Source organism: Passer montanus, unplaced genomic scaffold (genome assembly GCF_014805655.1).
Source record: "Passer montanus isolate IOZ18808 unplaced genomic scaffold, ASM1480565v1 scaffold8, whole genome shotgun sequence".
Lineage (NCBI taxonomy): Eukaryota > Metazoa > Chordata > Aves > Passeriformes > Passeridae > Passer > Passer montanus.
In genome coordinates this window covers 16010743-16024714 of record NW_024373256.1, presented here as the reverse complement: position 1 = coordinate 16024714, position 13972 = coordinate 16010743, and the positions used below count along the sequence as shown (strand labels likewise).

At 50.9% G+C, this 13972-nt stretch overlaps 1 protein-coding gene across 2 annotated transcripts; it reads left to right on the top strand.

Annotated features, from left to right (window-relative positions):
- Positions 1-1544: 1544 nt before the first annotated feature.
- On the top strand, positions 1545-13329 carry LOC120513335. Of its 2 annotated transcripts, none has more exons than XM_039732669.1 (4): positions 1545-1890; positions 10472-11493; positions 11623-11795; positions 12525-13329. In XM_039732669.1, the coding sequence occupies exons 2-4, from the start codon at positions 11085-11087 to the stop codon at positions 12900-12902; spliced, it is 960 nt and encodes a 319-aa protein (XP_039588603.1). In that variant the 5' UTR covers positions 1545-1890; positions 10472-11084; the 3' UTR covers positions 12903-13329. The 2 variants fall into 2 exon arrangements, with proteins under 2 accessions (XP_039588603.1, XP_039588604.1); XM_039732670.1 differs by lacking the exon at positions 1545-1890 and adding an exon at positions 1900-2221.
- Positions 13330-13972: the final 643 nt, after the last annotated feature.

Below are 13972 nucleotides of genomic sequence, written 5' to 3'. Positions count from 1 at the left end.
AACAGTAGTCTACTAAAAGTTCACATGGGTTCAATGAGAAACTGCATTATGTCAAATGAGGACTATTAGTAGACTGTCATAATGAGCTTAAGAATCATGGAATCATTTAGGTTGGAAAAGCCCTCTAAGATCACTGAGTCTAATTCCAATGCCATTCCCACAGTGCTGCCAATGCCACCACTAAACCATGTCCCCAGATACCACAGCTACATTTTTTGAACACTTCCAGAGATGGTGATTCTACCACTGTCCTGGGCGGCCTCTTCTAGTGCCTGACCACCCATTCTGCGAGGAGTATATCTCTAACATCTGTGAAAAACGAGGTTCACTTTCCTGGTAAAATTTAAAAAGTTTAATAAAAAGACAATAGGAGACAGAAATAAAGGAACGGGTTCAAAACGGCCGGATGCTTGGCATTCAGCCAAGAGCACACTGTTATCTTTGGACAGACCTTTCAAATACCTTTTCCATTAAATCAGCCTGTTGCATCTTCACAGAATTTATGCATATTCATATTTCTCTATAAACTAGCTTACCTATTCCAGGAACTATTTGCATGGTCCTGCCTTGGTCTGCCTTTTTAGAGCACGCGTGTTTCTTGGCCATGGTTTTAGTCCGTTCTCTTTATCACTTCTAGTTTGGGCCTTGATCCATACTTTCTTCAGACGGCAGATGCTGATAGTTGGCATATCAATAGCAGGATCCTCATGACATGTTCACTGGATATTATCCCGACCGAATAGACAGCTCACTCTTAACTATATCAGCTACCACTACTACCATGTCTAAGTTTTTGTTAATAGCAGAAATAAAAGCAAAGTTATTTTAACATTGTACACTTAGCATTCATATTAATATTTGTGAAAAGCCAACAATATAATATGTATTTATAACATATCCAAATGAAACCACCCCTGGTGCAACTTGAAGCCACTTCCCCTTATCCTGTCCCATGTTCGCTGGCAGCAGAGCCTAACCTGTCTGCACTCGCAGTGTTTAACTTTTTTCTCTCTCAGTTATGGCAAAGCCACAAAGGCTAACTGACCCCAAAATCCCGCACACCCTTATTCTCATAACAGCTGTCATCTCTCCAGGGGTGGGCAGGTAAGGTCACTGACCGAGCAGAAAAACAATAGCACTGTGAAAAAGGCTTGCTGGCAGCTGTTAGCTGCAGCAGGTTCCCGCCGGGCTGTGGGCCGCAGGCCAGCCCCAGGACGGTGGTGGCAGCGTGGGGGAGCTCTGATCCGCTTCCAGGGGCTGCCACCAGCTAGCAGGACTGAGCCTTTAAGCCAAGCGTGAACGAGGAGAGACGTTTTAACATCTCATTTGGGGGCACCAGCAGAGATGAGAGCAGCTCGAAGCACGTGTATGCTTCAGTTTCAGAGCCAATGGCCCCGCCGTGGCCTCTGCCGGCTGCCAGAGCACGGCTGGCACAGCGCAGCCACCATCCCCCGCAGGGATCGAGCTGGTGCTTCCAGGGCTGGAGGGGACCTGTGGGGACGGCAGCGCTGCCTCCTGTGAGGCTTCTCCTCCATCCTGTGGCACGGGTGTGACCAGCCACGCCAGGGCTATGCTCCGGGACGGGACAGACGGGCCTGTGCCCTGAGGCGAAGGCGCTCCGGGCGGCCCTGCAGCGCGGCTGCCCCGAAAGGGTTACGAGGAGGGCTCCGCCCTTCCTGTACATCGGTGTCCGCTTGGGTGACCTTCCCGGCAGCCCTTGCTGGCTCTGCCCCAACCGAACAAAGACGACAGGCGGTTTTCAAACAGCCGCTTCCCTGAAAGTTGGCTGCGGTAGAGCTGGGCTGCGCTGGCTGCTCCCGGCCGCCGGAGAATGCGGCAGCGAGTTGGTGCCGTCGCCTGAGAGGACCCCGGCAGCCGTCGGGAGTCCCTGTACGTGGGTCCTCTGCCCATTTGCTTCTGTGCATTGAGCTCGTTTGGGTGCTGGGAGCGGCGTGGGGAAGGATGAGAGGAACCCCCGGCAGTGGTGCGGGCACAGGGAAGGTGCAGCAGGACAGGGCTCCGGGCCCGCGGCCGTGCGGAGGCTGGTGCGGTGCTGATGTTCGGTGTCGGAGCTGGGAGTGGCATGCCCGATCTGAAGTGTTGTCCTCCAGCCGCTTCTTAAACTCAGAAGTCTGCCCAGCAATTTTCCAGCGAAGTGCAGATTCCTTTAGATACTGCCCATGTGTTGGTGGACGAGCAGCAGATGAAATAACAGAGCTGTGTGAGTGCTGCTTTTGGCTCTTCAGTGCTTTTCTGTCCCTTCCCTCCTGCACTCCCAGGCTGCTGCTGAGGACAGGCCATTTACAGCCACCTCCGCAGGTGAACTGCTCTGCTCCCGTGGGCTTGCGCTAATTGTCTCTAAACGCTGCCTGAGGCTGAGGGCGCTTGTCCCGCGTGTTGCGCCGACTTGCAACTTGCTTCATTTGTCCTTCCTGTTAATTGGCTTTGGGTTGTGGTGGCAACTACAGAGAGTTCTCCTTGAGGCCCTGGACATCCAGGTGATCAGTGGGTCATTCGAATGCCCACAGCAACACTGGCATTCCTGTATCATGGTGAGGTGTGAGCACCCTGTACAAATGCGTAGCATTTATGGGGATTGCGCTGCAGCACTAGCTCAGCCCACAGCCTCTGGATGCTGGTGTTTTCCCTGTGCTGGGAGATCTTTGGCCTGCCTCCTGTTCAGTCTGTCACTCCTGCACGTTTATGAGAGTAGGGGTAGATGCGTGTGGCTCCAGAGGATACAGTCTGTGTGGCTTCCTTAGAGGAATTTCAGGGTGGGGCATTTGTCTTCTAAGGACTTGGAAACTTTTCATCCAAATGTGTAGAAACGGCTTTAGTTGTCATTGCAGGGAGTTGAGAGAGTTTCCAATGGCTGCTTCCAGTTGTTGAGTAGCTACATAGATTTGGAACAACAAAAATAGGACATTTTGGGATTTCTCTCTAATCTACAGAAGGGTGTGAATTTAGAAATTTAGTTGAAATACTTACAGGTCTATTAAGCTATCTGCCATAGTTTCTGAACAACTGGTCCTCTCTTGAGGTCTAAGGCTATTCTTGCAGTGCACACTGATAGCTAGGCCATGAACAGGTTTAGGACTTCATGACTGTCTGCCTCTGGATGTGTCAATGCATACATTTGTGTATTTCAGGGCTTTTCGCTTAAAAACCGTGCTTTGATGCTCATTTTCCTGCAACACTGTTCTGTCCTGATGCTGTTGGAATACACCTGCTCAATGCTAACTTAGGCAAACGACCTGGTTTCACCACAAGGAATAAATACTGTGTTACACTTTGCAGTGATTTATTTGTTTGCTCGTAAGGCATGTGAAAGACTCGAAATTCAAGGTGTGCTTGTGGTGCAGCCAGTGCAGCTCTCTCTGCTAGAAGGGCTGTGTCTGCGGAGAGCAGTGACTCCAAGTACATAATGCTTTACAGAGGGGTACAGGTAAAGGCAGGACAGTGAGATACTTGGCATTTTTGTTCTTGTCTGAATACTAAAGTTCACTTGATGAATTTGTTCAGTGTGAGGGCAAAGATAGATTTTGGAGCCAGAATGTGAAATCCAGCCTGCTCCTCTCCCACAGGCCACTAGGTGCTCTGTGAAAGCATCTTGTTCCTTCAAGCTGTGGTTCTACAGTTCTTAATATCATGTTTGGATGCTCCAAATAATTTCTTAATACATACCCAACCTTTACCAGACACAGCATCACAACCATGATGAGTTTGTCAGACCAGGTAAAAATGTTGAGGGTGACCTCTGGGTTTTGGGCTGTGGGAGACTTGATGCAGTGCAAAGCCTTTTGTTGAAGGCTGTCAGTGTGATTTTATAGTGTCTCTGCTCTGTGGTGTATGGCCTAGGATTTTCCAGTATTCCCGGTACTGTTCCCTTTCTCCCCTCAAAGGTGAGGTAACAGTACTAACAACACTAACACAGTGTTGTTACCCTGTGATCCCAAACATCCCAACACACTTTATCTTTCCACCATATCTCTATACCCTCTTCCCCAATGAGCTCCAGGCTGTAGAAGCATTGTCTGAGGCAAGGGCAAGCTATGTATACCATTGTACTAAAATTATTTTTTTTTTTTGCAACCCCCAAAACGTAAAAGAACCTTGTGGAGATCCAGCTTTCTTCAGTGTTCACATTCTGAAAATCTTAAAGTAGAACCGTAATTTTTTATGTTTTTCATGTTAGGATCTGATTTTTAAAGTGTGGCCAGGCAGGGGTAGCTCCTCAACTGCTCTGAAAGCACAGCAGTTGTTAGAGCAGGTGATAGAGCAAACCGAGCTATGGGCTCTAAACAGCTCACTTCAAATCCTGGCCAGACCCAGCCCTTTCTCTCTGCCATTCTGATGTCTCAAGTACAACTTGATTAAAATCCCTTCTGAGGTTATCCCTTCAGACAGCAGCACTGTCTAAATTCATCTGACCTATCACCTTTTGATAAAACCTACAACAGAGCTGCTCCATCACCAATTTTACAAGAAAGGGTCAGGTACACAGGTAAGGTGGGATGCTGCGTACTGTTAGATAATGTTATTGCTTCCATAAGGCTTGGCAAATCCCACAGAACAGTGGCACTGAGTAAAATTGTAGCCTAGGAGAAATTACCATTTCCCCCTCGTGCAGATCTTTCTGCTTTGGCAGCATTTCAGCATTGGACACCTAATACCATTCAACTTTTTCCGGGCTAAGTTCCACTGAACCACCTTGGCCAGCTCATTGCCATTCTTGGGTCCTGTGCAGGGCCAGGAGGTGGACTCAGTGGTCCTTGTGGGTCGCTTCCAGCTCGGGGTATCCTGCGATTCTGTGAGCCTTTTCTGATTACCTGTCTCCACAGAGCTATGACTTCCCAATCTGTCCCTACTGCAGTGAAACTGTTCTCTGCATTAATAGCAAAGAACTATCCATGTCCCTTCTGAGCTGTGCCAGGCAGGCTCTGGACCAGGACCCAGACGGCAGGAAGCCCAGTGGAGGATTGTCCTCCCTATGGACACATGAGTGTGTTCAGAGCACAGTTCTCTGCAGGGTGAGGATTTGGGCATCCCTAGCAGACTCCTTCCACAATTCCTTTGCTCTACTTGATATATTTCTTGCTGTCTGAATCTATATCTGAATCCCATGTAAACCAGCACTGTCTTCCCTGTGCTTCTGGGAGATGTTTATAATAATTATTTTCCCTTCCAAGCTGATGCAGAGTGAAAAAGGACTTGTCTTGCCAGGTTTTGCAGCAGCTATTCAGAACACTACAAGAAAGCAACAAAACTAAACAAGATGAATGAGTGTCCCTCCTCAGCTGCTTGCAGCTGCTCCAGCTTCCCAAGCTGTGTTGGGCATCTGAGAAGGAGGTCTGGAAATTAGATACAAAGGAAAGTGTGGGCAAGAGAACCTTGTCAAGCTGTTTGTAATCACAAGGCCCAGATCTGACAGATTTGGCTTGTGTCTTCTTACAAGGTCCATGAGGATCAGTCCCCTTTTGGCAACACTAAATCGATTGTGAACGAGGTAAACTGTTTCCCATGCCTTGGTAAACCAGCCTTGCACTGTACAAAGAGCATTGAAAGGAAAGAGACATAGCCACATCCAACTTTGTTCTTCGTGATCTGACATGGACCTTCTTAGGGCGGGAGTATTTTGCACTCTGTGTAGCACAGCAAGCCCTTAAGCTCAACATGCTTTGGGATGTTAACAACATAAAGTGTTTGTTTTCAATTGCTGAGACCAGACAATGAGCTGTATCTTCTTGCTCTGCATCTTCATGCTCCCTGTGGGCCACAGCTTTTGCTTTTCTCCTTCCTCTTCATTCACATCTGTTCTCAGTATCAGCAGTTTGCCTCTTGGGTGAAACCTGTTGCTGCACCTCTGTATCTGCTGCCTCATGACTTTGCTGCTCCTTAAATAGTGGATCGGAGCTTATTGCTCTGATTAGGACCATCTGTACATAAATGCCTCCATGTCTCCAAGGCTGTTCCATCTCGTGGGCCAGGCTGGCCATAGGCTTGATGCAGCTGAAACAGCCATTGAGAAAACACAGCCCCAGGGTAGCACAGTGACCTTTGCCATGTCTGTTGAAGGATTGACTCTTCCTTGCTTCACCTCAGCATGAATTCTAGAAGCAGCTTTGCTTGTACCTCCCTAGGATAAAAACTGCCTGTGTCCAAGAGCAGCTGTGAGACAAAAGGGAGAAGTTAATCTTCCCAGACATGAGCCAGCTCCACGGTCACACAGCTAATGTTTCGCCCTTGGGGAATTTGTCATTCAAAGCCAGGTAATCAGGGCTTCAGAAAAACTGTGGGAGAGACAGGTGGCAGTGGCTGGGGTGGATGTGTGTGCAGGCAGTGAGGGAGCTCTACTCCAAGGACTTGCAGGATGGACACTGGGGAGGTCCTCTCAGGTTCACCTCCTGGAGTGGGGGCTTGCACAAGCACAGGAACAGGTTGTGCAGAGGAAGAGCCTGCTTGGCTTAAGGCTGGTGGTTACATTACTTGAGTTGCAGGAAGACTGAATTCATGCTCTTCCTCTTTTTTAGACCTTAAATCCACTCTGCTCTGAAAGGAAGTCTGGAGCATGCTGTCTTCTTTCTCCTCCTCTGTTGAGGCTGTTTAATTTTGTATGCAGTATTATCTGGGCCAGAGCATATGGGAACTAAGGAAGCAATCCTGGTGATGGGAAGGCTGCTCCAGGCTCTAGGCCGTGTTTTTGTGGATATAGCTGCATGCAGAGTTACGGAATAGAGCATTACCAGCAGTAATACTGGGGTAAAGGGCCTTTCTCAGCTACAACTAAGTACATAAAGACCTCAGACATTGCAAGCATTCAGCAGCAGCTGAAGAAAGGGTGGCTAATCTGAAATTTGGACAGACACCTAAATTGGCAGGCTGGAGTAAGATTCCTGTTGCAGGTGTGGTGGTGTAACAAGGCAAATGTGTATGTCCAGCTGGCTGTGTAAGGTCTCAGAAGCCAACCCACTAAAGGGAAAAACTTGTAGCTTGTGGTGCTGCATGACAGCCCTCTCTGATTGGAACTAAGTAAACTGAGTGATCCAGTCACTGCATCTTCCCCGGGGATCCTCATCCCACTGCAAAACACAAAGGGTGTGGCAGGAAGACACTTTCATACCATGAAAAGCCATTGCAGCTTGCAGGGGAATAATCTGTGGCTGCTGAATCTGGGTTTGCCGAAGGACTTGCAACTGTGGCTGGAACACAGTATGACAGCCAGGGAAGCAGAGGCAAGCAGGATTTCAGAACAGGGACTTTTATTGCCCACACTCAGCTCATGGCACCTGGTCTTTGTATGGAAATGCCAGCCAAGCCAACTTTGTGGTGCTGCTCTATTTTAGAAATAGCAACGGTTGAGTCAGTCCAGATGAGACTGTTTCAGGATTTTCTGGAGGAGATGAACCCCCTCTGTGTTCCTGATATCCACAGAAATGGAAAGCGTTAGATGCAGAGGGTGAGCTCCCACAATTGCTGTGACTTTTCTTACACAAATGTGCTCCTTTTTCCTATCCTCCTGTAAAACCAGCACTGGAATTAACTTTTCCCAAGTGGTGAAAGAAACCATTATAGGAACCCTGTCACTCCCAGCCTGGCCCTGGAAAGCAAAGGGAACCTTATTAGTCACAGGTCTAGAAAATCCTTGAATCTTTCCCTCTCATTGAACTGATTTTTGCTTTTCCTTGTGCAAAAATTATTGGAGAGTAACAAACACCTTAAAGGCCAGGTGAGTGTAAAGATCTCATCTCTATTGTGAATGTGTAAGTTGATAAGGTGTGTGCATAGCACAGGCTGCAGCTCCCTGGGGAAAATACCCTCTGGAGAGGAAGAAAGAGGAGATGATGGACTCAGTGTGGAAATGGGGAGCACATTAGTACAGGAAAACTGAGTTTGCAGCAATACCTGATAAATAAAGTTATAAGTAGAGATGGAGCTAGGCCAGGCTGTTGCAAGGGCTGACTGTGGGATCTTATGAGCTGGCCTTCCAGTAGTTGAAGGGAGCTTACAAGGAGCATGAGGAGATATTTTTTACAAGGGCATCTAGAAATAGGACAAGGGGGAATGGCTTCAAGCTGTCAGAGAGTAGGTTTAGGTGAAATATTAGGAAGAAAGTCTTCCCTGTGAGGGTGCTGAGGCCCTGGCACAGGTTGGCCAGAGCAGCTGTGGCTGCCCCTGGAAGTGTTCAAGGCCAGGTTGGATGGGGCTTGTATGAACCTGGGAAAGTGGAGGGTGTCCCTGTCCATGGCAGGGAGTGAAACAAGATGAGTTTTAAGGTCCCTTTCCATCCAAAGCATTCTGGATTCCTCAAATCAGGAGAGAGAATGAGGTGCTGGAGTGAGTCCAGAGAATGACAGTGAAGCTGGGGAAGGGTCTAGAGGGTAAATCTTATGAGGAATGCCTGAGGGAGCTGGGGTTGTTTAGCCTGGAGAAAAGGAGGCTCAGGGGTAACCTTATCACTCTGTACAACTACCTGAAAGGCTTTTCTCCCAGTGAACTAGTGACAGGACAAGGACGTAGCTTCAGGCTGAGCCAGGGGAGGAGTCTGGTTGAATATCAGGAAAATTTTCTAATTTCTTCATAGGAAGAGTTGTCAGGCATTGGAATAGGCTGCCCAGGGACATGATGGGAGTCACCATCCCTGGAGGTGTTTAAGAAAAGACTGGATGTGGCATTTAGTGCCATGGTCTAATTGACAAGGTGTTGATCAGTCAAAGGTTGCACTCAGAGGTCTTTTCCAATCTAGTTTGTTTCTGTGATTCTGTGATCTTGGAGGAAGTTGCTGGAATACTGCATTTTATGGAATAGACTCAGGTTGCTTTCACTGGTAACCCTTTTCCCATACCTGACAGGGGTGGAGTAGCTGTTGTGCACTTTGTCTGCCCTCAAGGTGTAAGTGAGCAGGGTTGGAGCTGGTTTTTGACCTGCACTTAACGCCTGCACTTGCCTCTTGCATCTCCTGGTCAGCTGCTGGATTCTGACCCCCAGTCTGTTTTGCAGCGTCTTCCTGAAATGGCTTTTCGAGTCATGGTCTACCTCTGATCAGTAAATAGATTTTTTTGTAGAGCCCTGCTGCAGAGGCAAGTGCTGTTCTTGAAGGATAAGGAGCTTGGGTGAAGCCTTGCATTGATGGTATCTCCATGGAGCTGCTGTCCATATCCATGCCCTGAAGCCATCCTGGCCAAACTCCTCATCCTGCTGCTCCTCCAACAAATGGAGGGTTCTGAGGGTACACTGTGAATTTGGAATGCTGAATTTACATGGGGTTAGTGGAGCAGGGATAGTCTGTGCCTCCGATGAGCTTTCCCCAAGCCCAGGAAAGCAGGGCAGGGTGGTGGGATCTCAGTCGAGGGCTGGGGAAGGGCTGAAGGGGATGAGCATGTTATGAAGGAGGGATTTGGGACATGGGTCTGGTACATGGAGAGCAACACCTTCAGTGGAGAAGAAGCTGGAGGAGATGCAGTGTGGAGTTGGTTCTCCTCCAAGGTGGTCTCCTCATCTTCCCTGTGGAGGCTGGGTGAAGGCTGCAGCCATGGCTGTTGGCTTTCCTGGCATTTATGTAAATGATATGTTTCTGTCGCCAGCTGCTCAGGTACTCCAGTGTCCTCTGGCTGTGTCTGGAGACACTGTGGGAGGAGAGCAGAGTATATTGCCAGGGCTCAAACTCCTCATACCTGCAGCTTTAAGATGGTGGTCTCCTTGGAGCATCTTCCTTTGATGTAGGGAAGGTTAAGAATTTCTGACCTTTTGCTCTTGCTCTGCAATTATACTGTCCACATCCAAGGATGTGTGTTTTCCAATATCCACTGCCCCAGCTCTTATCTACAAGGTCCCTAATGCACACAAGCAGGGCATGGGGTTGCCTCTAGACATAAACAGAGCTGGATCAAAGTAGAGCCTACATCTTTGCAGCTAATGTGTCTTTCTTTTGCCACGGAACAAGTAAGATGCAGAGGGGCAAAACTCCTCTATCAAATTGACTCCATTTCTCCCCGAGGCTGATGCCCAACAGTCTCTGTGCCTTCTTGGCCAACATAACACATTATAGTCTTTTTTAAGGTCCACATGAACCTTGGGAATTGTGGTTTGGAAAAAGTTCCTATATCACATCTGCTTGGCAGCAGCCATTTGAGGTAGTCTCTAATCGGAAGCATCTTGCTGTCTTCTGTGAATTCCTGGAAGATATTTATTTTAGTGAAGTGAAACCTAAAAGTATGTCCTTTAGGGAGCAGCTGCAGCACTGAGGGTCCAAGAAATGCCTGCAGATTAAGGAATTGGTAGAAAGTGGAAAATACTCTCCACCATAGTTGTGCAGACACATACATGTGCATGTATAGGCATATATAAGGTATATCCCTGTGTGGTACAGGCATGTACCTGGTGTGAGAGAAGAAGCACAGGAAGTGCAGCCATTATATTTATAGTTGTGCCTTCTTTACAAGTGTATCAGTGATTGCATTTGCTTCTCCCAAAGGTACAGGACGGTGTCTTCTCCAGACCCAAGGGCAGGCTCTGCAGCACCAGCAGTTCCCACATGGAGTTTCTACAGTTCTGCTTGCCGTGACCTTCTGGGCCATCAGGGAACCACAGTGGAGTCCTGCCAGCCTCGTGCAATGACCCATCACTTGCCAGGACTCTCTCCAGGCTTCCTGAGACACTGAGTTGCTGCTTGAGATCCTGACTGCTTCTGATTCCTCACTGCTGCTGGCAGGGTGGGATTGATGTCCACTTCAGGACACTGGGAAGAGCCCAGCCCATCACCATCCTCTGTGCCCTTGGCAGACTGGGGGACCAAGCTAGACCCCTCTCTCTAAAGGGGCTCCACGTGAGCAAGGGACAGGCTTGGGGCTGTCCATATTCACTCTGGTGGGAAGAGCCACCTCCTTCACCCTTTCCACCTGGGAACCGTGTCACTGCTGGGGATGGCAACACATGGACTCAGAGCAAGGACCAGGAGCCTGGCAGCAAGGCACTAGCTGAGCCTGAGCGCCATCACGGGGCATAGAGCTGCTGGGGGGTGCCAGCATCCCCACCACGGATGCACTGCGGGGATGTAGGTGCCGGGCGCAGCAGGAGTCCCGGCAGCAATGGGCCGGCTGGACGACCATGCCAAGAGGAGGATCGTGGAGCTGCGCAGGGCTGGGCTGAGCTTCCGCAAGATCAAGAAGGTGCTGGAGCTGGATGACATCCGGGTGACGCCGCAGGCCGTGTACCTCTTCCTCAAGAGGAAGAGTGTGGAGCCGGGGTCAGTGGCCCCTGGCTGGGATGGGGACCAGCCCTGGCCCCCGCTGCAGGGGCATGAGGCTGAGCCCCCCAGGCTGCTGGGCACCCAGCACCCTGCACTGCCCTCCGGGGATCCCATGGGCAGCCGGGCGCCCTGCAGGGCTGGCAGCCAGGACACCAAGGAAGGCATCCAGATTGTCAGTGTGGCCTCACTCTGCAAGGACGGTGGGCAGCTTGGGGACACTTTGGCTGTGGGGCTGGCCCCTGGAAATGGTAAGGCCTGGCTCCACTGGGGTTTACCATGGCCACTTCCTGGCACTGATGGGCTCATGAAAGGGCCCCATTCCCCACTGGAGACCCCCAAGGGCCTCCTTTTAGGTGTTTCTCTCTCTGTTGTTGCAGGTGATGACAGCTCCACAGGCACAGTCCTGGCACCAGGAACTGCTCTGGGGGGCCTTGCCCCCCTGCCCCAGCCACTGCCCAGCCGAGGGCAGCTGGTCACACCCCCCACCCAGAACTCAGGCCTGGTGGTGAAAAAGAAGACAGTGGACAGGGCTATCCTCCTGCAGAAAAAGGTAGGATGGCAGGATGGGAGAGTCCATCTGCTCCAGCCAGGAGCTGCTGCCATCTGGCCAGCCCTGCACAGAACCCTGCTGCATCTACACCATGTGGTGGGGCAGGCTTCTGGGGGTGAAAGGCTCCCAGAGTGCCCCCAGCCTCTGCTAGCTGCACTCCCCAGCAATGCTAACCCTGACACTTGGCAAATATATCTGGGAAGCCCTGCTGGGTGGGGATGAGGCCATGCGCCCACCTGCCTCCAGCCAGCACTTGCTGCTGGCCATGGAGATGCCAGTCACGCCAGGCTTGGCCTCCAACCGGCAGCTCACAAACCTCTTTTTAAGGCTTGGTGTCAGTACCATCTCAGGAGGTTCTTCCAGCCACCCAAGGCTATAAAACAAAATCCAAGGTATGTTGTTTCTGTCCCTGCAGAGAGCAAACACAAGCCTGGCATCAGCATGGGCAGCCCCACTGCTGTTCAGCAGCACTCACCCAGGATGGATCAGCATGTGCCAACAACATGGTGCAGCAGGGGCTCTAATGGAGCAGCAGCTTAGGGGCTGGGTGGGGCTGAAGCGCAGCACATGGTGAGGTCTAGAGGTCTGCAGTGAGGTGATGCCTTTCTCTGAGAGCTCTTCTCTGAGCCTTGTAGCTAAGTGCAGAATAAATCCCTTGTTAAATTTGCCATTGAACATGCAGCTGGTAATATTTCACGTTCCCTTCTCTCCTGCCTTCCACTATTCCAGGTCAAAGATGCCAGCACTCAGACTGCCTTGCCAAACTCTGTGTGTCCAGGAAATCACAGCCTTGCTTGGGGCGGACCAGTGCCCCCAACTGCTCCCAGCTGCCCTGCCATTGCCGAGAAGCTGGATGCTGTACAGATGGAGGTGCAGAAGCTGAGCCAGGCCCTGCATGCGGTGCTGGAGCGGCAGTGCCGCCTGGAACGCCAGCAGGAGCACCAGCAGCGGCTGCAGCAGGAGGTGCTGATGACACTGCAGCAGCTCAGCTCCACCGTGAGCCACGGCGCTGTGCCAGCCACCCAGTCCTGTGGCCCCTTCAGCAGCATGGCTGAGCCCTCACCCAGCATGCCAAACTTCAGCCAGTTCAAGATGGAGCTGATCTGAGCTCCCACAAGGCCTGTGTGCGGCAGCAGTACTGTGCTAATGGAGCCAGATGGAAAAACCATCTCTCAGAGGCTGCCTAAGGATTACATGCAGCGCCCAGCATATAAGGTCCCTGGTGCCTCATGTTCCCAGCCTTGCTGACTGGAAGGGGCTGCCTGGCACAGAAGGCTGGACAGTGGAAGGCTGAGGCCTTGCTCCTCCTGTGCTGCTGATCCTGGCTCGCACTGGAGGTGACTGGGGCCTATGGACCTCAGCAGAAGGCAGTTGCCTGCAAGGAGAAGATGCAGCTAACATGGACACAGCAGGGAGGTGGGACTCCAAGGATACAGGAAGCTTCCTTCCCATGAGGGTCACTGCCATGGTGATCAATCTTGCCCTCCCCTCCACAAAAGCTTGTTCAGTAAAAATGTGTCTACACCACGGTTCAGAACCAGTGTGGGATCAGTATCTGCCTACTCCCTACCCCTCACCCCAGCCAGTGAGCAGGCTGGATCTGTCTGGGTCACTATCACCATGCATGGAACTGCACAGGGTGCAGAAACCCATGAGGTGAGACCAGCGCTCCACACATGATGTTTCTGGAGCCTGGTATCAGCTGCTGCACCATTAGGGATAGATCAGACTTGTAGGAAACAATCTTTACTGAGCAGATTTCACCCTCCTCACCCTACAAACCCAGCAGATCCGGAGTCTGGTACTGCTGCTGCTCACTGTCTGACAAGATACGGGCAGGACCATAGCAGTAAGAGTTGCACCTGGGCAGGAGCTGATTAACTGGGTGTTCAGTTCTCCTCCAACTGGTTTTCCTGGGCAGGATACCCCCCTGGCTGTTGTAAGGGCTCTCCCTAGAGCAGGCTGCTGGTGTTGCAGAGATGCTCTAGCAGAGCAGGTCATGATGCTGAGAACTCCCTTGCCTGACCCAGAAGGGCATGGCGGAGGCTGATGGGCCCTCACTGAGCATTGGAGTCCAGAAGGACCAGAGACTGGCCTTGCCTGCCAGCAGGAAAGGTCTGATGGGGTGGCCTTGGCTCAGCACCCAGTAGTGAATCCCAAGGGGAGGCAGAGCATGT